Here is a 27,579-nt window from a genome sequence, read left to right as displayed (position 1 = left end):
TTGTTTTGGTTTTTTTTATTAAATAGGAGTTTCATGGCAGAAAAGAGGCAGACAAAAATATTAAACAATAATCTATACAGCTGAAAATTGCTTGTTCACCTCAATAGCGTTAAAAATTTTACACGGTGCTAACTATTTAACGCAATTCACACACGGCCTAAGACGCAAAAATTTGGTCGATTAATAGGAATACCTATTAAAATTACAGTGTGATCACAATGTGAATTCAAACATTTTAGCTGAATTTGAATAAATTCGTGCACCTTATATATTCGTGCAATTAATATTGCGTGTGGTCTAGCCGATGTTAATAAAGAAAGAAATAAACAAAGAATAATTTTCATATAAACTCCTGCTCAAAATTAACGCACACTTTTTTCTTCTTTAGTTATACCCCTACATCTTATTTAAAATGGCTTTAAAATTATTTGTTGTATTTTTTTATGTTTGTTTATTGTTTAGCAAGTGAGAAAAATGCTAAACTGCAACAGTATTATCAACCAAAAAAAAAGATGAACCAAATTTAGCAAGCAATTCAAGGTCTGAAAACTGATATTAAAATATTTTTTGTTTTTAAAGAAAAAAAAATTTTTAAAATGAAAGCACGTGACAGTTCTTTCCAATAATTTTATTCAATACTTGGTATGGTCTCCTCTGCGCATATGATAATTTGGAGTGGTCTGTTCATTCCACGAATTTTCGAGAAATTAACAAACAACCAAAACTACTTTTTTCTAAAAAACCTCTTGACAAGATATTTTTGAATCTGATTTTCTGTTTTTGTTTAAAAATAAATAAGAGCATCGAATTTTAAAAATCCAATTAGTACTTATAGACCAGGGTCGATAATTTTTGAAACCAAAAAAAAAATCATAGTAGGATGAAACCCATTGGAAAAGCAGTTGAATAGGATCAAAATTAAAGGAAAAATAAATTACGGGCGGGCCGAATTCGGGAAGTGGGTGGGTTGAGTTTTTAATGGTAAAAAATTGTATATCTCGATTTACGGCAAAACTACAAGTTCTATTGAAAAAAGTTGTATGGCAAAGTTGTAGGTAATAAAAAGATCTACACCTTATGCATTCACAATTTTTTCACATAAGCTCCAAATTTATGTGAAAAATTCAAAAAACCGAGTTTTTGGTTTTTTATTTTTATCTTTTTCAAAAAGATGTTTTTTTCTACGAAATTTGGTGAAAACCTACCTTATCATGTCCCAAATACACATTAATTTATTTGATCTAAAATATTATTTTTTTAACCTTATTTTGAATTAATATAAAAAAAACACCCTAATTTTCAATCGAAAATTCACGTGTCAAAATATCAGCTTTTTTCAAAAAATCGGCTGGTAATTTGTTCCTTAAAATCTCTACTTTCTGATGGTGTAAACATAAATTTACATTAGTATACCATAGTACATATTTTCGGAAAATGCAAAAAATGAAAAAAGCTTAAATTCGAAAAATTTTTTTTATCATTATCTACAATTTTGACCTATTTATTAAAATTTACACTTTAATTACTCAAAACCCGTTAGATTTTATGTTACATTAATAAATCTAACTGTTTTCGAGTAATTAAAGTGTAAATAGGCCAAAATTGTAGATAATGATAAAAAAATTTTTCGAATTTAAGCTTTTTTCATTTTTTGCATTTTCCGAAAATATGTACTATGGTATACTAATGTAAATTTATGTTTACACCATCAGAAAGTCGAGATTTTAAGGAACAAATTACCAGCCGATTTTTTGAAAAAAGCTGATATTTTGACACGTGAATTTTCGATTGAAAATTAGGGTGTTTTTTTTATATTAATTCAAAATAAGGTTAAAAAATTAATATTTTAGATCAAATAAATTAATGTGTATTTGGGACATAATAAGGTAGGTTTTCACCAAATTTCGTAGAAAAAAACATCTTTTTGAAAAAGATAAAAATAAAAAACCAAAAACTCGGTTTTTTGAATTTTTCACATAAATTTGGAGCTTATGTGAAAAAATTGTGAATGCATAAGGTGTAGATCTTTTTATTACCTACAACTTTGCCATACAAATTTTTTCCATAGAACTTGTAGTTTTGCCGGAAATCGAGGTATACCATTTTTTACCATTCAAAACTCAACCCACCCACTTCCCGAACTCGGCTCGCCCGTAATTTATTTTTCCTTTCATTTCTATCATATTCACCTCCTTTTCCAATGGGTTTCATCCTACTATGATTTTTTCTTACTTTTTAATGTTTGAAGGCTTCGGCTTGAAAAAAAATTAGTTTGAAATTTTTTTTTCATAATTTTGATTTTAAAAATTAATTTTTCAAAAACTGTGACATAAAATGGGTTTGTTTAAAATTTTTGTAAAAGAATAGGGTTTTGGCTTTACAAAAAGGTATATCACATTATTGTAAGCATAACCGTTGATTTTTAATAATTTTTTTCCAAAATAAGTCAATTTTATTCCCCCCGTTAAACGAGGGGGAATAGACCCCCCCTCCCATACTATTTTTTTCTTGTCTGGTCCTAACCTACACACTCTAGCTTTTTGGCACATTACTCCTGAATCACCCTGTACCTATATTTTTTTAATAAAGTTTCCGTTAAAAAGTGTGCAAAGCTCTACGTTTTTATTTTATAAAACTGTGCAAGAACTCTTTCGTAAAAGTCAACCCCACTTTTAGTCATTAGAATTTAGAAAAAGTTTTCTACCTATAGATATAAGTGCTAGATCCGAAAGCCTATCTTCTCTTTGAGGATGTCTTAAATATGTATGCATGGAATGGCCTTAGAGCTGAAAAAGATCTCTCGACGCTGCAAGAAGCAACAGTTATCCAGGTGCATACAAAACTTTAAGAAAGAGCGCCATTTAACTACAACTTTTATTGACTTCTCTAAGACAAAATAATACATACATAATAAAGTTAAAAAATAGAGCTTGAACCGAGTCATACTCTTCTGAAGGATTTTCCCGAAGTTAGCATTGCATTGGACCGTCACGTTTTTTAAATACTTGAATATTAACTGGCATAGAAAACGTTATTTTTGGTTACTTTTGAAATGGAATTCTACCAACGTGTATTTTTTAGAAAACTAATTATTGAATCTCAAAAAGTCAAACTCGAATTTTGTCGTATAAAATATATTTCTTTTCAAACTTTTTTCTTTCAAAGATACATATTGGAAATAGAAATTTATGATATTGCAAAATCTTAGACCTAATTTGTGACTTCTCAACTACGTTGAGTCAATTAAAATCTTAAATCGGTATTGTGCCACTTTATGTAAATTGCAGTTATTTTATGCACTTTCTGTCAAAATCTAACATCCATGCATATTTCGAAACCTTTGACACACCAGCCCAGTGGAGAAATAACATACAAATTCATATAATAAGTCGGATAGAAGCGTGTTATTTTCCTGTTGTATAGGTACCTATTTTATTCCTAACTGATTTTTTTTTTGTTCAAATAAAACCTACCTCACCCCCAACCTGCGCAACATAATCTGACTTATCACATCAGCCCAGCGATTTCGGGATACACACAAATTCCCCACTGCGCATTCATTATCTCAAAGCGAAAATTATGAGAGATACATAAAAATTTACCAAAAAGTAAGACAAAGAATGTCGTCTTATTTTTTTCCATAAGGAAGCTTGTATTAAACAGAGAGGTCTCAAGAGAAGTAGTATCAGTAAATGAAAAAAAGAGGAAAGAAAACAAATTTGTTCTATTGTTTATAACACGGCATTTTTCGGGTTAATTTTTTTTTTGTTCTAGTTGTGTGTTTGTTTATGGAGTGAGTTGAAAAGCAGATAGGTGTGTAAAACTGAAAGCAGAGCTGTGGAAATAATGTTGACAGCGTGTGCAGGTGTTGAGTTGAATGATATTCATGTTGCAAGAAGTTTATGTTGTTGAGTTTGAGAATTTAAAAAGGTAAGACGGCAATAATCGACTTATATGAACCCTTCGCCACTGCTACCTACCCATGCGAAGTATTATACAGGGTGATTCAGGAGTAATGTGAAAAAAAGCTGGAGTGTATAGGTTGGGTCGAGACAAGAAAAAAAATTGTATGGGAAGGGGGGTCTATTCCCCCCCGTTTAGCCAGGAGGGGAAATTTTCTAAAAAATTGACTTAATTTGGAAAAAAAAATTATTAAAAATCAATGGTTACACCTACAATGACGTGCTATACATTTTGTAAAGCTAAAACCCTCGTCTTTTATCTTGTTGGCTGGACTTGTTGGTAAGTTAATTTATGAAACATTAACCTTTCGACTATTATTTTTTTAACATTAAGACTTCAATAAGGACACAATAAAATGACGCAGAATTGTATTTACACAGAATTAATAAGTTGTTTTTATTGATAACACCTCAAAACAGCCCTGTGAATTTTATTTGTGTTTCTGGGGCGCCCGCCCTCCGCCCATGGTTTCTAGCTGTAAGCTAAGTTAACTACGTAACTACAATTTCTCAACATATTTTGTTTATTACCAAATACCTAATGCTTAAAAATTTCAAGAAAATAATTACGAAAACTGTTTTTTTTTTAAATAACTTAAATAAAGGTGCCTAATCCGACTTTGAATTGCTCATTCCATGTCTGTTTTGAAGAAAACCTAAATTTCTTTCAAGTTGGATACACCAACAATAAGGTATTGTATCTTTTTGTCAAAAGTCAAAAACTTGTTCTTGTATCTTGTTTTTAAATAAGCTGTTTAATGGACACGCTCTAGTGTTTTTGGTACATTCCTCCCGTATATCGTTCCTCTCAATGGATGCCAACCCAAAAACCACGTTTCATAGCTTTGGTTTTCATAGCTCTAGTTTTTCATAACTTCGGTATTTCATTTCTTTGACGCGCATAACTCTGGTATTCATAACTTCGTCGGTTTCCCATGTTCTCACACATACCTAAATTTTTTATAAGTCGGTGCCTAGGTACATTCATTCTTCTAATAAACACATTTATTTGAAACAAATCAACAAAATAACTATTTGCACCAACGTCAGTTCTATATCAGATTTATTTTTATACACGTATCATGAAAAAAAGGAAAAAAAGCACGTTCGACTTTACCTATTTACCAAGCGAAGAAAATAAAGTTGTGTATAGGTATGTGTGTACAGTGTTCACTTGCGAACAGAAGACAAAAACAAAAGAACCAACAAAAACCACGACCCACCGCCATTGCGTTTAGAAGTCTACCAGTTGCTTCAATTTATCAATTTACACCAACAAAAGCAAAGTATTAATCTTTTTGTTCCCTCTTTTCTCTCACAACATTTTTGCTGAGCGAGAAATGAGGTTTGTTTGGTAAAGAAAAGATCCACATCATATTTATTTCCCTTAACGTATTATTTAGTAAGTTTTTGGGATTTTTGTGAATCCATACTCGGCGATTGCAGAGCCGTACCATGATCATAGCGGTGATTTTTTTAGACCACGCACTTAGGTCTAAGCTTGTACTAAGCTTAAATAAATAAATAAAAGGTGCAATCGTTCTTAACTGAAATCATCCAACATCGAGGGAGAGCTCGATCCGCTTTTTAGAATCAAAGATTCACAAAAGAGCATTTCATCAATTGATTCGGTACCAATATACCTAAATTTAACGGAACAAAAAACTGTGGCAACTGGCAACGTTGTGAGAGCATTAAAACAAATCATTTGAAATTAAAATTCCATTTGGAATGTATCCTCTGGGTTCCTTATTTTCATTATAAACTCAACATTATGCCTATTATTATTATTACTTCTTTGCGAAAATTTTTAGAATATATTCAGTACAGCATTTAATTATAAAAGCAAGACATTGTGATTGTAACCCAGTCGTGCATTTAATTAAAAGAAATCAAATTCTTAGGGTAAATCTAATACTTTCTTTTCATATAAATTAAAAAAAGCATAATTTGTGTTGTATAATATTTTTCTTATTTCGCTCATTTCATTTGTTTTAAATAAATCATATTTAAGAAAAATAATAATTACTTTTTAACATATTACTAACATTAAAATGATTGGAAAAAATAAATAAAAATGCAGCCCAAAATGTACATATAAGAAACATAAACACAAATTTACTATTAACCAAATACTCTCGCGTAGTGTCTCTTAACTTGTTTATAATGCTTCATTTCAACTTGTTTAAGTAATAATTTTGATAAACACATAATAAAAAAGAATTAAACAAAAAGAGATAAACTGAATAAGATAGAATAAAATAAAATGTGAAAATTAGATATTGTTTTGAATTGTTATATAACTTTAAATACATCCATAGCTATTTCTTATATTATTTTTTTTTTATTTGACTATTAAAATTCAATATATATACGCTGTCTTGTTTATAATAAGAATGTTTTTTTTAAAGATTTAGGTGTTATATTTTAATTTTTAGATGTTAATTTAAATTAACTTAAATTGGAACATAATTGCCTTTTGGTTTGTAAAATAGTTGACCTTTAATTATTCTTCGACTAATTTCTTTCACCAACAGTTTTTTTTCCTTCTCGATTTTCTTTAGCACACCAATGTTTTCAGTCGCACGACGTGATAGATACGGTAATACCTCTTGAACGGGTCCATATGGAATATACTTATATGCAGAGTAACCTGCTTGACCTGAAATTGATAGAAAAAATAAAATTTAATTTCACAGTTCTATTAAACTGTATATGGCAACACTGAGTTCAGATCCACCATTTTAATGTTAGAAGTTTGTATGATGATAAACTTGACTACATATGGAGGGCTAAAAACTGAAATGAACCAAGTCACATAAATTTAACTCGGAGATTATAACGAGTAAATATGTTACCATTGAATCTTAAGGTGAATGATATATCCCGGTAGGGTAAAAAGGGGTTATAACTAAAAAAAATCGATTTTCGGATTTTTATTGGCATTTAGTCAGTTTTGTTTTCTCTTTCGTTTGGTCCTATCGCCATAGTTCTAATGTATCTCCTTCCTTTAGAAATGATTCGGTACAAAGGGTTTGAGTCAAAAAAATTTAAAATTTTGTGGTATTACGGGCGTAAGTTGACTTAACTCCTTTGTTTTTGCATTAATTTTTAATTTTAAAATAAAAAAATTGGTCCGAAGGCGTTAAGTCAAGAGGAAGACAGAAAACGAAATTCATTTTTCTACAGAATTATATTAGCTCAAAAAGAATTCTCACATTTGGTAAATTATCACATTGATATTTCCAACTTTCTTTTACAAATTAAACCTTTGTATCAAGTTTATTTTTGATGACTAAATGGCTCTTAAGTGTTAAGTCAACACATTTTTTATTTTAAGAACGTTCATTTTCTGGTCAACAGCATATGGATATTAAAAAAGATCTTATAGATGAAGTTTATGCATCATTACTTTTTATAAAATAAAATTCAGAATTACAAACAAAAATTGATACTTCAATTTAATTTTTCTCAAAACTACCTTTTCTGACTTACCTAACCCCTTTGTACCCGGCGCCAAAGATATTTCGAACAAACGAAAATTTGAAACGAAGCCTTTTTTTTATTTTTTTACTTGGTCCGTAACAGCTGTGAGTCCTCCATATATAAAGAATGTTTTCGGTGGTACGAATGTAGAATCTATATACATTGAAGATGTTATATATGTATGTGTGAGTGAAACCTGGTTTAATCCTCAAATTCCTGACCAGATTCACAATTTAAGTAAATACAAACTTATTAGTCGAGTCAAATTAGACATAAAATTTGTAAAATCTCGGAATCCAGGGAAAGTCGATGCATCTGAAAAACGAGTATAGGGCTGCATTATAAAAGGGTCAAATAAGAAAGTTAAAAAAAAAATTCACCGCTCTCGATTACAACAGTTTTTATGGACCGTTAACTGTCATTCCGTATGCAAGCGTCAATCGGAATTGCTGTCTCATTTTAGATTTTGATCAAACTTTGTAGGGATGTTCTCTAGGACTGTAAGGAAGCAAATCCATTCGAAACATTCCGCTACCCGCATTCGAACTTTTTCAGAAGGTCATTTTTATGTTATTATAGCTTTGCGTCTACTAAAGATATCTTTTTGTTTGAAACGCCATTTTAAAGCTTAAGAGTAGTAATTTTTGAATATATATTAAAAAATTACGTAATAATTATCCCTGAATTAAAAATAATTTTTGAAAAACTGGTAATTTTGCTGATTTTTCTTGGTTTTTGACTGGCTCCAGAACCTTGGCTATTATATGTAGGAAGCTTATACTTGCCAAATATTAAATATAGATATTTTTCAACAAAATAAATCTAAAATGAACTCGATGGCTGTACTCCTTATGTAAAAATTTTAAGTTCAATGTATTGAGTAAAAGCTAATTTTTATACTGTCATTTTCTACGAATTGACTAAACGAAGAAATGTGTAACTTACAGTGTGTTAAGCTAAGAGTACGAACTAAATATACTATTGATTTCATGATTCTATCTTATGTCAAACATAGTGCAATCATAGCCTTAAGTAGGGGTTTTTTTTGGCTTTTTAGCATTTTTGCGAATTTTCAAACAAGCGGTACACTAAGAAGATATGAAAATAACACAATTTTAATTAGAGGACTTAAAGTTAAAAGTTTCAACTTAACACACTGTTAGTTTCATGTTTCTATCTTTAGTCAAATCGTAAGAAATCATAGTATAAAAAAATATTTTTTCAAAAAACTCAAAACTTTGAACTTAAAATTTTTGCATAAGGAGTACAGCCATCGAGTTCATTTTAGATTTATTTTGTTGAAAAATATCTATATTTAATATTTGGTAAGTATAAGCTTCCTACATATAATAGCCAAGGTTCTGGAGCCAGTCAAAAACCATGAAAAATCAGCAAAATTACCAGTTTTTCAAAAATTATTTTTAATTCAGGGATAATTTACGTAATTTTTTAATATATATTCAAAAATTACTACTCTTAAGCTTTAAAATGGCGTTTCAAACAAAAAGATATCTTTAGTAGACGCAAAGCTATAATAACATAAAAATGACCTTCTGAAAAAGTTCGAATGCGGGTAGCGGGGAAACCACGCAACTTAAAATTAAATCATCATGGATTTGCTTCCTTACAGTCCTAGAGAACATCCCTACAAAGTTTGATCAAAATCTAAAATGAGACAGCAATTCCGATTGACGCTTGCATACGGAATGACAGTTAACGGTCCATAAAAACTGTTGTAATCGAGAGCGGTGAAATTTTTTTTTTAACTTTCTTATTTGACCCTTTTATAATGCAGCCATATACTCATTTTCCAGATGCATCGACTTTCCCTGGATTCCGAGGTATAAAGCTAATTTGACTCCACTATATACGGAATCAGATAATAATGGCATTGAATTCAATCTAATAGAAATTTCTGGTTCAAATCAAATACAAAATGTTTGCTAGCATGTGCCTAAAACCCCTAATAGTCTAAGATCCCACCGCTCGATTTTGCTTCTATCTGTTTTTTTGATGAAATGTACATCATATCAAAGGAAATGACGCAAAGATTACAAAAAAACAGGGTTGCCTGGTCACAGCTTGCCGCAACCCTAAGCTTGCCAGGTTTAAAGAGGTACAATTTTGGACAGGGTCGGACTGGGGCATGGGGGCCCGGGTGGCAAAATGCTAAAAGGGGCCCGCCGGGCCACAGTTCCAAGGAACTAAAAAAAAGCTACCTACAACTATAGATACCAACAAAATTTTTATTTTTCGTTTGGCTCGGAAAAGGAAAGTATACTTTTATAAAGATTTTTGGTGCTTCTTAGCCTAATTTTTACATATATTTTTCCAACACATCTTTCTTTTGAGGTTTCTAATTTTAAAAATTACATCTTAAGACTTTATAAATAGAGTATGGGAACAGAGCCCCAAGAGGTTGAGCTGCTGGGGCACCGACCGGTGCAAGTCTTTAGTTGAGGGCCCTTTGTTGTCTTTATTTTTCCTTCTAAGAAAATGTACGGAATTTATTTATTTTTAATTTTTAAAAGTTGAAAATTCTTCATAGATTTGAAAATTTTATTAAAAAGTGGAATAACTTCCTGTATAAATATTTTCAATTTTTTGAACTTGCAACTGCAAATAGACAATAGCCCTCAGTTATTGACCCGGATTTAGCGATAACTTTATTTTAACAAAAAATAAAATATAGGTACATAATACCTACATCTCACTTCCAAATTTAAATAACGTTATGATTTTAAAATCGACTTAGTTACAGGTGAACTGTTTCTGATCCGATTCCAAGTTTAGAAGTTAGATGTATGATTTATTACTACATATTATTTTTTTTTTTTGCCAAAGTCGAGTTTTGCTAGATTCGAGTCTATTACTAAGAGCCCGTGAGTTTTGGACTTATAGACAAAAGAATTAATTAAAATAATACTGTATTAATTTAAGAAAAAAAACAGGTTTATGAGACTTGTTCTTTCCTTTTAAAAACTTTTTTTTTATTTCCAAAAGTTCTGAATTTTAGTTCGGATTGTTTGCATTCATTCAGAAATTCAGAGTTTTTTTTTGAAACTGGAAACATTCGCTCTCATTTTCTTTACGAATTCAATTGGTGAAACAAAAAACATGTTGCAGACATCCAAAAGGATACCCTTTTACTTTTTTTGGGGCCCCTGTGTGGAAAAGCTCACAAAAGATCGCCTGCGATTTTGGAATAAAAATAATTTAAGTTTGTATTTGGAATTTAAAAAAACCCATTTAATTTGTACAGGGGTCCAATAATGCTAGGCACAAGCAAGACCAGAGGACAAGTACGCGAAAAACCCTTTAATTTGTATCCTGTTTCTGCTTATTCAAGTCTTTAAGATAGATATCTTATGTGAAAATAAGGAAACTGAGTGCACATCATATACATAGGTATCTGTTTGTTTCGTTGTTTATTTCTTACATCCCGTTTCTTCCCTACACACAACCTAGCGTGGGGCCCTGGCATATACACGTGGGGGCCCCGGGGCACTACCCCGGTACAAGGGTATGTCCAATTGTACACCCCTCGGGCCCCAAACCTTTTAACTTCTTATATAATTATAAATATAACTTTAAAAAAGTTAGAGTAAGGGCCTGCATTTGTTAAACGGACCCCTTTTCTTTGTTTGAAATTTGTATTTGTACTTGTTTTTTACATGTTCTTTATGTATATTTATTTTGTAACTATGGGATAGCTGAGGGCCCGGGTGGCAATCGCCAAGTCAGTTATATGGCCAGTCCGACCCTGCTTTTGGAGAAAATTGCATCCATTTATTTTTTTGAAAATTCTAATACTTAATTAAAGCTTTATTATTCCTCTTTAAAATAAACTAGAGTTGCCATTCAAAATCTTGCCTGGCTTTGAATATAAAATTACAAAAAATTACTAAAAATGGGAAAAAAAGATTTAAAAACAACGGCAACACTTACAGTTATAAATAATAACTTTTTTGAAAGCTTCAATTTTACACGTTATTCAAAATTTTAAATAAAGTTATTTTATGCAACAGTTTTTGAAATAATTGATTTTAAAATAAAAGTTTTGAGGAAAAAAATCACATTTATCACAATAGTTGTTTTAATTTTAATATTTGATAATTTTGGGGTTCAATAAGAACTTATTTCTAATATCGTACAAATTGTTTTTTTTTTGTTGCTCTAAAATCTACATTCATCTACATATACAAAATACATATGTATGTGTGTTCTTTTTTGGATTTTCGAATTTGGAGGGTGATGGGTTTTTAAAAATAATTTTTGGGGCTTTAAATCTCTTTGAAAGAGATGATATGTTAAAGAGAATCAGAAGATCTATTTGTTTTAATTTTTTGATTTTGAAATTTTCTAAATTGGGGCAAAAGTGGGTTAAGAGTTTTTTTTTTTCTTAACGATTTTCGGTTTTATTTAAAAATATTAATGTTCAACTTTGAACAATTTTGGAATTTTATTTTTCGCAAAGGGGGGCCTATGCAAATTTCATTAATCATAAATCGCGATTAATTTAAAGTTAGTTTTCGAGTTGATACTCTTACTGTAAAACACTGAAACTTACTCAAAATATGTATGTATTAGTGGAGTAACTAAAGCTCAAACAATGGCAATAGTAGGGAACCCGGCCGCCGAACAGCCCTGATTTTAATGATCTTTTTTTTTTAAACGTCAGTAATTAAAAATTCTTTAAAGTCTATAGACTAAAAATTGCCGCTATTGCTCTTACATCTAGAATCAATGGGCGGCGAGCACCCCACACAGAGTAAGAAAAATTCTCAGGTAAGTTTTCAGGTGTTATCAATGAAAAAAGTTGATGAATCCAAAGTTAATCCAATACTGTAATAATTTATTGTATCCTCATTTAAGTCTGAATTTTTCAAAAATAATTGACGAATGCTTAATGTTTCATAAATTAATTTATCAACAAGTCCGGCCACGTAAAAACAGAAAATAATAATTTTTTTTTGGAAAAAAGTAGTTTTGGGTTTTTGTTAATTTCTTGAAAATGACAAGATATTTTTGAACTAGGTTTTCTGTTTTTGTTTTAAAATAAATAAGAGCACCGAATTTTTAAAAATAAATTAGTACTTAATTACAAACAATTTTGAAAAAGTTAGTTTGATAATTTTTCCAATTTTTTTTTTTTTAATTTTGATTTTAAAAATTAATTTTTCAAAAACTGTACCATAAAATGGCTTCATTTAAAACTTTTGTAAAAGACTAGGTGTTTGGCTTTACAAAAACGTAAAGCACGTTGTTGTAGATGTAATCGTTGATTTTTGATAATTTTTATTCAAAATTAAGTCAATTTTATTTAAAATTGCCCCTCCCGTCTCAGACGTTTTATTCGCGGCATTCTCCTTACCTGACGTAAAAAAAATCAGTTTTTGATGTCGGAGTATAACTGTTACACATGCCTCCAATAAAAATATCATTTAATAAATAAGTTCGTTGCACTTTCCAACGAACTACATATTAATGTATCAAATATTCCTAGAATTTTGCATTTTATTTTCCGTTCACATAATTCACAATAATTCTAAGAAATATTTTTATGCACATTGTTAATGCAAGCTTGCATATCACATGTTGAAAACCGAGGCATAGCAATTAACAAAAACAAATACAAATGTTAGTCTTAAGATAGGTTCCGAATTGAATAAATAAAAATTATTTTTTTTAATTTCAATTTTGATAAAATTATTACTGGCGCAGTCGGGAACGGATTGCGGTATATTGTATATATTTTTAGGATAAAAACAATAGTTCGTTTTAACGTTTGAACCGCAAACCTGCAAACAATTAGTGTTAGTATATCGTCGCCCTAGTATTGAAGTGCCGTATACGCCATTTTTACATTTTTGGGAAATCGCATTTAAATGTTCGGAAGATAATTGCGAAAGAACTAACCGCTGGTATTTTTTGATATTTTAGTATGATATATAATTAAAATGTGTCTTTTATATACATGTTATTGGACATCTGCAATTCGTTAGTTTTCAAAATATATAAATTTTTGTCCAAAATGAGTTTGCCGTATACGCCATGAAAATCAGAAGTTTATTTTATTCATATACACGTACGTAAAAAAAAAACATAACGTACGTCAAAACAATTCGCAAAATTTTCTTGCATTGCATGAAAAATTTGCCGTAAATGCCAAAATTTCTTGTTTTTGTCAAAACAATAGTGAATATTTCGGCAACGAAAAAAGATAGAAAAAAACGGATAGCAGATTTGAAAAGAGCAACTTCGAAAACATACGACTGCATACCTAGTTCAAAAAATGCAATTTGGCGTATACGGCACTCCAATACTAGGGCGACGATATGTACATGAAATGATGAAGATACATTTCTAAGAAACAAAAGATACCGTTCAAGTTGTTCCGTGAAAACATATTAAAATCTAAAGTAAAAAAAAAAAGACATGAAATTGTTTACATTTACCAACATTGGCCCTATATCATAAAAAAATGAAAAGAAGGTTTTTTAAATTAAATATGAAAAATAAAAAGAATCATAAACTTAGACTTTTGAAAAACAATCAAAGGAAAGAAGAAAAATAAAAGTGGATTCAGTGAATTAACCCACCAACAATCATCTCAACAAAGTCAGCTCATCTGTAAATCAACAATCATCTCAACAAAATCAGCTCATCTCTTAATCAACAATCATCTCAACAAAATCAGCTCATCTCCTAAACAACAATCATCTCAACACAATCAGCTCATCTCTAAATCAACAATCATCCCAACAAAATCACCTCACCTCTTAAGCAACAGTCAACTAAATTTTCAACAACAAGGTTTAACTTTGATTATTATTATTTTTATAATTACTCTGTGATAGTTTTTAGAACTTTTTTTTGCAACAGAGCGGAGCAAATAAGTGAATAGAAAAATAAAACCACGACAGATTCTTATAGGAAATTTAATTCTCTACAAAAAAGGTCTCTTAGTAATTTTCCCTAAATTGAGTTCTGAAGAAGTTATTCACGATTTAAATCGAGAAAAAAATTAAATTAAATTAGGTGAAATTAGTTGGGTTTCGTTAGTTTAATATTAGTCTTTTATTAGGTGAAGTTAGGTTACGTTAGTTGAAGGTGGTTTGGTTAAATTTGGTTAGGTTAGTTGATTAATAGGTTAGGAAAGGTTAGGAACGCGGAACTGTTCTTCTTCTCTTTTCTTATTTCTGAGGAGCTGATTTGTGTATGCACTGATCGCGTTCCAGTTGTGTTGGCTAGTAAGCATCTTCCCGACTATGTTCTCTGGAGTGATGGTGCCAATGTTTGTCTGCTGCAGACGAAGAAGGTATGTTGTGCATCGTCTTCTTGGGATTCCCCGTACTGGCATGCTGGACTACTCGTTTTGCCGATCTTGTGGAGAAATGCGTTGAAATAACCGTGTCCGGTGAGTAATTGGGTGACGTCATAATTAACCTCACCGTGTTTCCGGTCTTTCCACTCAGCCACATTTCTAATCAGCCTCGCCGTCCATCGTCCTCTGCTTTCTGCGCACCAACGTTCTTGCCTCTACTGTATGGTCAGCTGCTAAGCCTCTTCTGCTGCCGCTTCCAACCCCGTTTCCGCCTTTTTGTCGTAGACGTACTTCCTTTCTGTCGCTAGGAGATCGATAGGGGTCACTCCAACGATTAATAATAATAATAATAATAATAATAATAATAATAATAATAATAATAATAATAATAATAATAATAATAATAATAATAATAATAATAATAACAACAACAACAACAACAACAACAACAACAACAACAACAACAACAACAACAACAATAATAATAATAATAATAATAATAATAATAATAATAATAATAATAATAATAATAATAATAATAATAATAATAATAATAATGATAATGATAATAATAATAATAATAATAATAATAATAATAATAATAATAATAATAATAATAATAATAATAATAATAATAATAATAATAATAATAATAATAATAATAATAATAATAATAATAATAATAATAATAATAATAATAATAATAATAATAATAATAATAATAATAATAATAATAATAATAATAATAATAATAATAATAATAATAATAATAATAATAATAATAATAATAATAATAATAATAATAATAATAATAATAATAATAATAATAATAATAATAATAATAATAATAATAATAATAATAATAATAATAATAATAATAATAATAATAATAATAATAATAATAATAATAATAATAATAATAATAATAATAATACCCCTACGGGTAAGGGGTGAGAATATTCCCGTGGTAAGGTATGCCTGTCGTAAGAGGCGACTAAAATCCAACCTGGATCCACCGACAACATTTGGACTGACGATCTTGTGATCCCCCCCCGTCAAAACGGCCTAATATGCTGGCTATGATTTGAAAATGCATATCTGAAGGAAACAGTAAACCAACCCTTGCGAGTAAGGTTTAAGAATATTCTCGAGGTATGGCATGCCTGTCGTAAGAGGCGACTAAAATCCACCTGGATCCATCGAAAAAGAAAAACATAAAAACTGACGCACTTGAGATCCCTCGTCGAAAAGCCTAATATGCTGGCTACAATTTAAAATGCATATCTGACGGAAACAGTAAACCAAACCCAATTATGGAGAGACAACTAAGAAACAGATTAATTAGAATGCCGCCATCCGGGGGCGCCCGGGCTGACTCTGGAGTTACCGCTGGAGTTAGCAGCATACGAGCCGGTAGTGGTGTAGCAGACACGCAGGAAATGCACACCGGGATAACCCGAAGAAATGAGGAACTGCAAACAAGTAGCAGAGAAATACCACCAAACTCTGCACCAGCTCCGACTGTTTCGCAGGCTTCAATACCTGCGACCACAAGAGCTGGACTCCGTAGACAGCGAATATCTTGGTCAACAGAAATGAACAAAGACGTAATACGCTGCCACTACAGAGCAACAAAATGCGGAAGTGATAACGCTGGATATCGAGAAAGGCAGCATACAAGTTTCATAAACTTGTATCCTTTACTTGCACAAAGACTTTCTGTCCAAAACATTGCGGATCGAGTCAGAGCAATTAAAACCAAATTATTGCTCCCCCAAATAGATCTTATAGCTATAGAAACCGAGGTAAGAGAAGAAATTAGACCGAGGAATAGACTAAGTCTGGCAGTTGCAATACCAAATGACAATGGTAACACATCTGATGTGGAACGTAGGGAGGAAGAACTAAACAGCTACCGATCATCACTAGGAGTCAATGATTTAATGTTTCAAATGGTCTATGACAAATTTGATGAAGCGGTAACCGAATTTGAAGGAATGGAACCTACAAGTAGGCCAAGGATACCAAAAGTTTATTTGAACTCTAAAATGTTTGAAATTATCAATCACCTCAATCTGATAATATCTTCACACCTGCGAGACGAAGACGATTTATGTCGTGTGCATAGCATAATCTACTGTGCTGCAGTGACAACATGTAGAATAGTTGGTATTGGAGTTGGTAATGTCCAGAGTCCTAGAGGAAGCCCAATGGAAAAACGCCCATGGCAACAAAGATTAGAGGTCAAAAAGAGCAACCTAAGAGTACAATTGGGAAGGCTTACACAATTCAAGAGAGGCGTACGGTCTAGAGATCTTTGTCGTAAGGTTGCACAAATTGTACGACCACATCGTACCTCATTTATAGTTGATGAAGTAATAGACAGGCTTACACAAAAACTTCAAGTACTTAGCTCTCGTTCAAAGAGATACTTGGACAGTCAAGCAAGATACATTGACAATAAAATGTTCAATGGCAATCAGAAAAAATTTTATGCAGGTCTTTCAAACCATCATGAATTTTTAAGAGAGGAAGAAGAACCAAGCAAACAAGATGTGGAAACATTTTGGGGAAATCTATGGGAACAGTCTCAAACTCATAATCTCCAATCTGTTTGTTTAGCTTCTGAAATCCAACACCCTCAAATGATTCAAGAAGAAATAAGTACCGAAGAACTAAGCGCTGCTTTGAAGAGAACCAAAAATTGGAAGTCGCCTGGCCCAGATGGAATACAAAACTTCTGGCTCAAAAGATTTAAGAGTGCTCATGTACACTTAGCAAGAAACTTTAATGCAATTCTTTGTAGAAGTGCACAATTGCCAAGGTTTCTCACAAAAGGAACAACGTATCTCATTCCTAAGAACGGAGATCTAAAAAACCCTGCCAATTACAGACCTATAACATGCTTGCCATCTGTTTATAAGATTCTTAACTCCTTAATAAATGATAGAGTATGGCATCATTGTGAGACTAACCATATTATACCAAATGAACAAAAAGGATGCGTCAGAAATTCAAGGGGATGCAAGGAACTGGTGACTATTGATGCCATTGTTACCAGAAATGCAATCCATAATCAACGGAATCTAAGTGTCGCATACATAGATTACCAAAAAGCGTTTGATAGTGTTCCACACTCGTACCTTATCGAAGTTCTGAAGATGCAGGGAATACATCCAAACATTATTTCATTCCTTGAAGATGCTATGTGTAATTGGATTACAACAGTACACGTTGGTAAAATAAAGACTCGTGAGATACGAATAAAAAGAGGAATCTTTCAGGGTGACACATTTAGTCCTTTATGGTTCTGCCTAAGTCTTTGTCCCCTCAGTAGATTGCTTAACAACTCTTCGAATGGTTACCGCATCAAATTCAATGAAAACCAATGTAGTATTACGCATTTACTATATATGGATGATCTCAAACTTTTCTCAAGATCCAAACAACATCTTTCAGGCCTTGTTAACATAGTTAAACAGTTTAGCCAGGACATTTGTATGGACTTTGGTTACGAAAAATGCAAGGCAATTGAAATGGTTAGAGGAAATGTCGTTCGAACGGAGGGATTCGCTTTTGAAGAAGGAACTATTGAGTTTCTTTCCAACGAAGAATGGTATAAGTACCTAGGTATACATGAAATGCGTGGTATACTACATAGTGCAATAAAGGAAAAGATAAAAACGGATTTTGAAAACAGGCTGAAGCAGCTTTTCAAAACAAAACTCAACAGTGGAAACCTGATAAAAGCCATCAATGTATATGCTATACCAGTCTTAAAATACTCATTTGGAATAATAAAATGGAGCGAAACAGATCTTGACATGTTGGAACGGTTAGTGAGAACTACAATGACATCCCGTCGATTCCATCATCCCGGGTCGGCAATTGAAAGGCTCTGGTTACCACGAGCAGAAGGTGGACAAGGCGTTGGTGATATAAAAAATTTATATCATAAACAACTCGAAAAGCTAAGAGCTTTCTTCTATGAATATGGTGATCATGACAGAAAATACAATATTCTTTGTCACTTGGATAAAAAGTACATACCACTTAACTTGGCGAACCCAGAATTCCAACCAATGGAGCAGATACGGACAAGCAGTGATATGGTTGAACTGTGGAAGCAAAAATCAATTCATGGAAAGTATCCTCATCATCTTGGACTTCCAGACGTTGATAAGGAAGCCTCAACTATTTGGTTGAAAAGAGGACAGCTGTTCCCTGAAACAGAAGGGTTCATTATTGCAATTCAAGATGGAATTATTGCAACAAGACAATATCAACGGGCTATTCTTCACCTAGATGTTGAAAATACTTGTCGTCGATGTCATCAAAGCCTAGAATCCACTGATCACGTTATTAATGGATGTTCAATGCTAGCGAGTAGTGATTATCTGAGTAGACACAATAATGTAGCTAAAATCGTTCACCAAGAGTTGGCATTGCGGTGTAATCTTATAGACATTAAAATGCCATACTATAAATACCAGCCTCATGGAGTTTTGCTTAGTCCGGGACCGGGAACTGACAACTGACCACACAATTTTGGCAAACAGACCGGATATAGTATGTATAGATAAAGTTAATAAAAAGGGATTCCTCATAGACATAGCCGTCCCACTGTCATCTAACGCCAATCGTACTTTTGCCGAGAAAATAGGGAAATACGTTGAACTCGCACATGAAATAAAACAGCGAGAAAGACTCACGGAAATCCGAGTTGTGCCTATAATCATATCTAGTACGGGAATTATTGCAAAAACTGTGAGAGCTGAGCTTGAGAATATAAAATGCCAACACTTAATTCACGAAATCTCGAAATCAGTCATACTAAGTACTTGCAGAATAATGCGAAAATTCCTAGAGCAACCGTAATTTAACAACAAACAACAACAACAATTCGAAATACATATTTTTGTTTTATTTGGAACAACCATGATGCAGCCAACCACAACAAAAGGGCTAGAACATGGTCTATGCTCCAACAGAGCCTAATCCCTTGTCAGCACTGGTTCATACTTGGTAGCTGTGTGTAAATTTTAGTCCGTGTTTTTCATATCATTTTATTTATATTTTGTAGTTTTAATAGCAAGTTTTTTGTCTATGTACACTGAAAAAGTGGACTATTTGAATTTGTCAAATTATTTTTCATTAAATTTGTGTTTTAATTGTTAATTTTCTTTTTTATTCTAGTTATAGAAAGTGTAATTGTTTAATTTTATTGCAAAGCTTTGAGTATTTTTTTTGTTCTTTGTTTATTGTTTGCATGCATAGGTAAGTGTGTGTTTATCTTGTTATATAAAACAGCACTTCCCCTACCTTACAAACCTAAGCTTTTAACCTTTTATCATATTTTTATATGTTATCATTATTTATTTTTCATTTTAAACTTAATTATTTCTTTTTCATTTGCATCATATTAAATATTTTCATCCATTGATTTACAGCCTCCGTGGCCCAGTTAGTAAGCGCGCGGTTATAAGAGTTCAGATCTCAGTGCTCTGAGTTCAATTCCCACTTGGAACCAAAAAAATTTTTTTTTTAATTAATATATATTTTTTTATTTTTTTTTTTTTTAATTAAATAAGTAGTTTCGACACCTGCTGTCGAAAATAATAACTCTTATTTTTTTTATTATTAATTTTTTAAAAAAAAAAAAAAAAGTTTAATTTTGTTTGTTTTTTATTATATTTTTTTTATTATTTTTTCTCTTAATTCCAAAATAATGGTCTGTTCAACAAAAAATTGTTTAGAAACTTCAAGCAACGCGCGTCTATTTGCGTGCTTTGGACCTTGTGGTAATCTCTACCACCCAAGGTGTATTGGCTCAACGAACGCTTTTATCGAAAAGATAGCTAATTCCGAGTTTGCCTGTTGGTATTGCCCTGACTGCCGCGAATTAATATCAAAATTAGCTTTTAAAATGACTTCTTTTAAAGCAGACATTTTAAAACTTTCAAAGGGATTTGAAGAGCTACTCAATGTTTTTAACATTGCTGTTTCAAATTTAAATTCTTTTTCTGTAGACAACAAAATGGTAGATAACTCCACTTCAACGACCGACTTAGTTCCTGAAAATCACCAAAATAATATTTCTTCTGTTAATGAAGACATCCTAGCCCAATCTGGGTCAGGTATACAGAGAAACCATGTTTCTAAAGTTAAGAAAAGAAGTAGAGATACTGACTCCTTATCACATACTAAAAATTCTGGTCCACCTCCAAAAAGAACTAATCTTAGATCCAACCCTCCCAACACTGCCAACACATTAGAACTTCCTGAGCCCGTTCCAACCACTTCCACAACAAATACCATTTCCAATCCTAAACTTATCAAGGCTGTTTCCAAACCTAAAACTATTTTCGTTTCACGTTTGGATCCTGACACAGCTCCTGATGATGTTATCTCCCACTTAGTCTCTTGTAATAGCATACCATCAAACACTTCTATAAAATGTACGAAAATCAGTAAACCCAATAGCTTTATCTCTTCTTTTAAAATAATTACAAATCCACTGCATTTTGATTCTATTTGCAATATTAACAACTGGCCTTCTGGAACACTAGTTAAGGAATTCTGCTCCACAAGAAAACGCAATGTGCCTAATGCTCTCCCATCAAAAAACTCAGTAGGATTACCCTCTTCTACCAAAACGTAAGAGGGCTTCGTAGCAAAACCGCTGACATTTTCGTCAATTCTCAAACATTCCCACATGATATTTTTGCTCTGACAGAAACCTGGTTAAACCCAAGTTTTTTGGACACGGAACTTTTTTCCCAAGAGTTCTTAGTTTATAGAAAGGATCGTCATGTTGGAAACTCAAGGGAATTGGGGGGAGGTGTCTTAATAGCTGTACATAATAAATTTGCTTCTTCTTCTGTTTCATTCCCTTTTAAACTATCAATTGATCTAATTTGTGTAAAACTTACTGTAGAAAATAATTTTGTTTATATTCTAAACGCCTACATTCCTCCAAAAAGTTCAGCATCCGTTTATGTCGAACTTTCCTTTGCTTTAGACTTCGTACTTGACCTGGTTTGCCCCAACAGCAATATATTACTTGTGGGAGATTTCAACTTACCACACATAGAATGGATTCCTTCCGAAGACGAGACTTACCAAGAAGCTTCGTTAACTTCTTCTCAAAATGAACTGGCTCTTCTTGATAAAATTAGTTATTCTGACTTACAGCAAATAAGCTGTATTAAAAACTTTAAAAATCGAATTCTCGATTTGGTATTTTCCTCTGACGCTATTAGTACTCTTGTTCTAGAGTCTAGAATTGGAATTACTAATATAGATAATTACCATCCACCTTTGGAAATCTTTTTTGACTGTAGCAGTCATGTTACTGAAAACAGTAATGACTTCGATTGCTCCTATTTTTTTGATTTCAGAAAAGCAAATTTTGAGTTGCTATCCGAAAACTTATATAGGTCTGGAATATCTGACGTATTGTCTATGTCTAATATTGATGAAGCTGTTAACAGTTTCTATAGTATTCTTAACAATTGTCTTATTAATACTCTTTCCATGAAAAAAATGAAAAACACGAATTTAAATCAATCTTGGTACACAAAAGAACTGAAATCGTTACGAAATAAACGAAATAAAGCATGGAAAACTTACTTAAAAACCTTATCTCTAACTGATTACGCCTCTTATAGCGCTCTGTTTGAAGAATTTAAATCTCTTTCAAAAACACTTTACACCAATTATTTGACAGAAAAAGGAAATAGCTTAAAAAAGGATCCTAAGTCTTTTTGGAAACTCGTTAACTCAAAGAAAAACTCAGATGGCTACCCTGCAAACTTTATTTATGAAAACGTCCCAATGCAAAAAACCTTTGATATTTGCAATGCTTTTGCGACAAATTTCCGTAAATCTTTTGTTGATGAAGCTTTTGACATTGACGAAACATTTTTTAGAAATCTACAAAGCTATTCCCAAACGTGTTGTAACAATATCCCTTTACTAGAAAGTACTGTTTTAGAAATTCTTTCATCGTTGAATGACGATTGTTCAGTTGGACCAGATGGTGTTCCTCCAATATTATTGAAAAACTGTAGAAACTCGTTATCTAAGCCCCTTACGTATTTGTTTGAACTTTCCATCAAATCTGGAAAATTTCCCATCATTTGGAAATCATCATTTCTAATTCCAATTTTCAAGAAGGGTGATAAGACAGATATAAAGAATTACAGACCTATTTCAAAACTATCGTGTATTCCGAAGATTTTTGAACAAGTTGTTTGTGAGAGTGTTGCATTTTTCAGCAAGAATCTAGTATGTGAACAACAGCATGGTTTTATGAGGAAAAAATCAACTGTAACTAATCTTCTTACCTTTTTACATAAATGTTCAAATGCTTTAGAAAAAGGAAGTGAAGTAGATTGCATATACACTGATTTTTCTAAAGCATTTGATCAATTAAATCATAAAATTATTTCTTTCAAGCTAAAAGCTTTTGGTTTTCCGCCTTTTTTTATAGCCTGGATAGAATCATACCTAGAGAAAAGATCCTATCAAGTTAAATTCAGGAACTGTCTTTCTGACCCCTTTATTGCTCGCTCAGGTGTACCCCAGGGAAGCCATCTGGGTCCATTTCTTTTTATACTTGCTATAAATGATGTAACTTCATGCATAAATTCAAGTGAAATTCTCATATTTGCCGATGATATGAAGATTTTTAAGACAATAAAAAACAACCATGACCGGATCCTTCTACAAGCTGACATTGACAGTTTTAGTGTTTGGTGTGGGAAAAACGGTCTCTCTCTCAACCCAGTCAAATGCCAAACAATTACTTTCTCTCGAAAACGAGTCCCGAATGCCTTCGATTATTGTATATCGCAACACAAGCTCTGTCGAGTATTTAGTTTTAAAGACTTGGGTGTCCAATTCAGTTCAAACTTAGAATTCACCGAACACATTAATCTCATAGTAAACAAAGCGAGCTCAATGCTTGGATTTGTAAAACGCTGGGCAAAGGAGTTTGACGATCCATTTGTCACACTTTCTCTATACAACTGCTACGTTCGACCCCACCTCGAGTACGCTTCCCAAGTATGGAGTCCATTTTATGAGGTTCATAAGAATCGTATAGAATCAATCCAACATAATTTCATACGCTTTGCTCTGAAGGGTCTACCTTGGACAGATCCTTACAACTTACCACCTTACGATCAGCGGATTCAACTTTTAAACATGCAAACTTTGCAACAAAGACGTGTTAATAACGATATTATATTCTTTCATCAATTAATTAATGGCCAAATTGACGCTCCTGACTTATTAGGTTGCCTTGGCTTTAACTATCCGGGAGGATCTCACCACCTACGAAGATTTGAACTCTTACATATTGACTTTCATAGAACAAACTATGGTATAAACGAGCCTCTTAACCGAATGAGCAAACTTTATAATTTAAACGATATTGACTTTAATATGAGCAAGATGAAATTAAAAACTTTATTTCGAACCAGTGCTCCACAGACGTGATTGTCAGTTAATGTTTTAGTTAGATTTTTAAATTGTATTTATGTTAGTATATCATTTTTTGCTAATATTAATTGTATATTGTGCATGTGGATAGTATTTGATTGTTTTTGTCCTACTAACTACTAACACATGCACTAATGATGAACCCTCTGATAGTAGTATACAGCTTGCTCTAAGCTGACTACATCAAAGAATCTGAAGTGGAAAAAAAAAAAAAAAAAAAAAAAAATAGCCCGGGATAGGTACTTTTCCAGCTCCATAGGAGCTGAGAATTCTTACAAAAGTCAATAATAATAATAATAATAATAATAATAATAATAATAATAATAATAATAATAATAATAATAATAATAATAATAATAATAATAATAATAATAACAATAATAATAATAATAATAATAATAATAATAATAATAATAATAATAATAATAATAATAATAATAATAATAATAATAATAATAATAATAATAATAATAATAATAATAATAATAATAATAATAATAATAATAATAATAATATTATAGTAATAATAATAATAAAAATAATAATAATAATAATAACAATAATAATAATAATATTAATAATAATAATAATAATAATAATAATAATAATAATAATAATAATAATAATAATAATAATAATAATAATAATAACAATAATAATAATAATAATAATAATAATAATAATAATAATAATAATAATAATAATAATAATAATAATAATAATAATAATAATAATAATAATAATAATAATAATAATAAGAGACTTGACGCGCCGGAAGGGCTTAAGGACGTGTTTTGAAGAAACTTAGAGCTATGTTGACTCAGGGACACCCGTGTCAAACAGGTCGAAGTGGAGAAACATTGTCCGAACTAATTATCCCAACATCAAAATCCTTCACCCTAAACTGGCAACCAGACAGCATAAAGGTGGGCGTCTGTCCTCCCAGTGGGAGCGGCCTTTCACTCAACTGAAGGAAAACTGTAAACCAACAACCCAAACCAAAATGGAGATACAAAATAATATAAATTCAGAACACATACCGCTGCTCGAGGTCGTCGAGGCATCACCTGGAGCCAACACTGGGGATGGCAGCATGCAAACTGTTGGTGACCAGTTGCAAGATGGGGCACTGGTCGGGGAACCCGAAGAAGCAACCATCAACAATAACCCAACCACGTCTATCACGCATGCCCGGTGTGTTTTGAGGCCGATTACCACCTCAACCACCCGTGCAGGATTGCCAAGACAACGAATTCAATGGACAACCCAAATGAATAAGGAAGTCCTTCGTTGTTTTTACCTAGCCACAAAACTAGAAACCCAATTACATGTCTACAGACCATTACTAAGAGCTTTGTTCCTACGTTCTTTTCCGGAACTCAATCACCTTTCTGAACAGAACATAGCTGACCGCAGAAGGGCAATAGTAAAAAAGAACCTACTTAGTGTAACGGAGATCAACGACATTAGAACGCATGTCTCTCAAGAGCTTAGAGCAGAAAATAGTCCACCACCAGTGATGGCGGAGCCCCATACTGACCAGGATAACAGACCACAGACCACTGAACAGATAGCTCTTTCTCACGGTCAAAATGAGCTTCTGCCTTTAACTTCGTCGGATAACATTAATTATTCCAGAAATAGAAGGATAAGCGTTACAAGCCAAACTGCGGAAAGTGAAAATGAAAATGTTTTGCAGCAAAGTCTTTTATACAACTTCAGATCGGCAAAAGAAGAGTTGGAAAATACTTGCCCTAGCCGAAGGGAGAGTTTGCCAAAATTAAGAATAACCCCAAGAGTGAACAACATGTTTTCAATATTAAACCAACAGATCTTGCCTACGTGCCTTGATAATAGCAAAAATGTAAGCCAAATCAATAGCCTTATTTATATTTCTGCAGTCGCAATAATAAGAACACTTGGGTTGAGAACGATAGCTCCCCAAGAAAACCTCAGTAGAGTAGCAGTCAATTTGCCAACAACACCAGCGTGGGAAAAACGACTTCAAAAGAAAGTAGAACATCTTCGTAAAGAAATGGGCCAACTTACAGAATTCACTAAGGGAACACCTTCGATGAAGCTGATCCGCAGTGTTAACAAAATTATAAAACCTCTTTCACATAACGAACTGACTGTAAACCAACTTACAGAAATCAAGGACAAGAAAAGGCAACAACTGGCAGCATCTAGCAAGAGATTGGCAAGGTATAAGAAAAACTGTACCAGGAAACAACAAAATAAGTCCTTCAAAGGAGACCAAAGAAAGTTCTTCCGTAAGTTAAAAGAAAACCCGAATGAACAAATCCCAACTATACCAATAGAACTTGCTTCAACCTATTGGTCGAGTATATGGTCCGAACCGAGAAACTTTTGGGAAAATTCAATCTGGTTAGAGGAAGAAGAAATGGAAGCAAGCAATGTTGAACCAATGAGTCAAGACGTCGTTACTACACAGGAGATACAAGAAGCTATACTCCAAACAGAGAATTGGAAGGCACCAGGACCAGATAAAATTCACAACTTCTGGATTAAAAACCTTTCGGTTCTACATGCTCATATCGCAAGATGTTTCTCGGAAATATTTCTTCAACCAGAGATTATACCCAACTACCTAGCAGGAGGAAATACATATCTGTTGCCTAAAGGAGGAGATGGAGGAGACCCGGCACAATATCGCCCAATAACATGCTTAAACACGGTCTACAAACTACTAACAAAAATAATCGCAAACAGAGTATTATAACCACTGCAGTAGAAATAATATAATAACCCAAGAGCAAAAAGGCTGCAGTAGAAATTCAAAGGGATGTAAAGATCAGCTTATAATAGATACTGTAATTGTACAGCAGGCCGTACAAAAGAAAAGAAATTTGAGTATGTGCTTTATTGATTACAAAAAAGCATTCGATTCTCTACCACACACGTACCTGATAGAAATATTACGCCTCTACGGAATAAGTAACAACATCATAACCACATTAAAGCACCTCATGTCCATATGGAATGTTAAATTACATTAAGGGGGGCAAAGCAGTCACCCGATAAATATTAAAAATGGGATACTCCAAGGAGATGCCTTCAGCCCGTTGTGGTTTTGCCTGGCACTAAACCCACTTAGCAAACTAATTAAAAGATCTAAGATCGGATACGAGTTAAAAGGAGTTAGCCAAAGCACAAGCGTTAACCATCTGCTGTTTGTAGATGATCTTAAACTCTATGCCTCAAACAAAGACAAAATGCATCGATTAATCAGCATTGTGAAAGATTTTAGCGATGATATCAGCATGGAATTCGGCT

The 27,579-nt window shown here is 32.3% G+C and overlaps 1 protein-coding gene across 5 annotated transcripts in view; it reads right to left on the bottom strand.

The window, feature by feature from the left end:
• Positions 1-5,911: 5,911 nt before the first annotated feature.
• Positions 5,912-27,579, bottom strand: part of LOC129912126 (proline dehydrogenase 1, mitochondrial) — a 246,369-nt gene continuing 224,701 nt past the window's right edge. For all 5 annotated transcript variants that reach the window (XM_055990248.1, XM_055990249.1, XM_055990252.1 and 2 more), the window contains one exon: positions 5,912-6,624. In XM_055990248.1, the coding sequence (XP_055846223.1) occupies positions 6,419-6,624 (206 nt within the window). In that variant the 3' untranslated portion in view covers positions 5,912-6,418. The remainder of the gene's footprint in view (positions 6,625-27,579) is intronic.

This window comes from Episyrphus balteatus, chromosome 2 (genome assembly GCF_945859705.1).
Source record: "Episyrphus balteatus chromosome 2, idEpiBalt1.1, whole genome shotgun sequence".
NCBI classification, from domain to species: domain Eukaryota; kingdom Metazoa; phylum Arthropoda; class Insecta; order Diptera; family Syrphidae; genus Episyrphus; species Episyrphus balteatus.
Note: the sequence above shows the minus strand (reverse complement) of the source record. Positions and strands in the feature narration are given on the sequence as shown.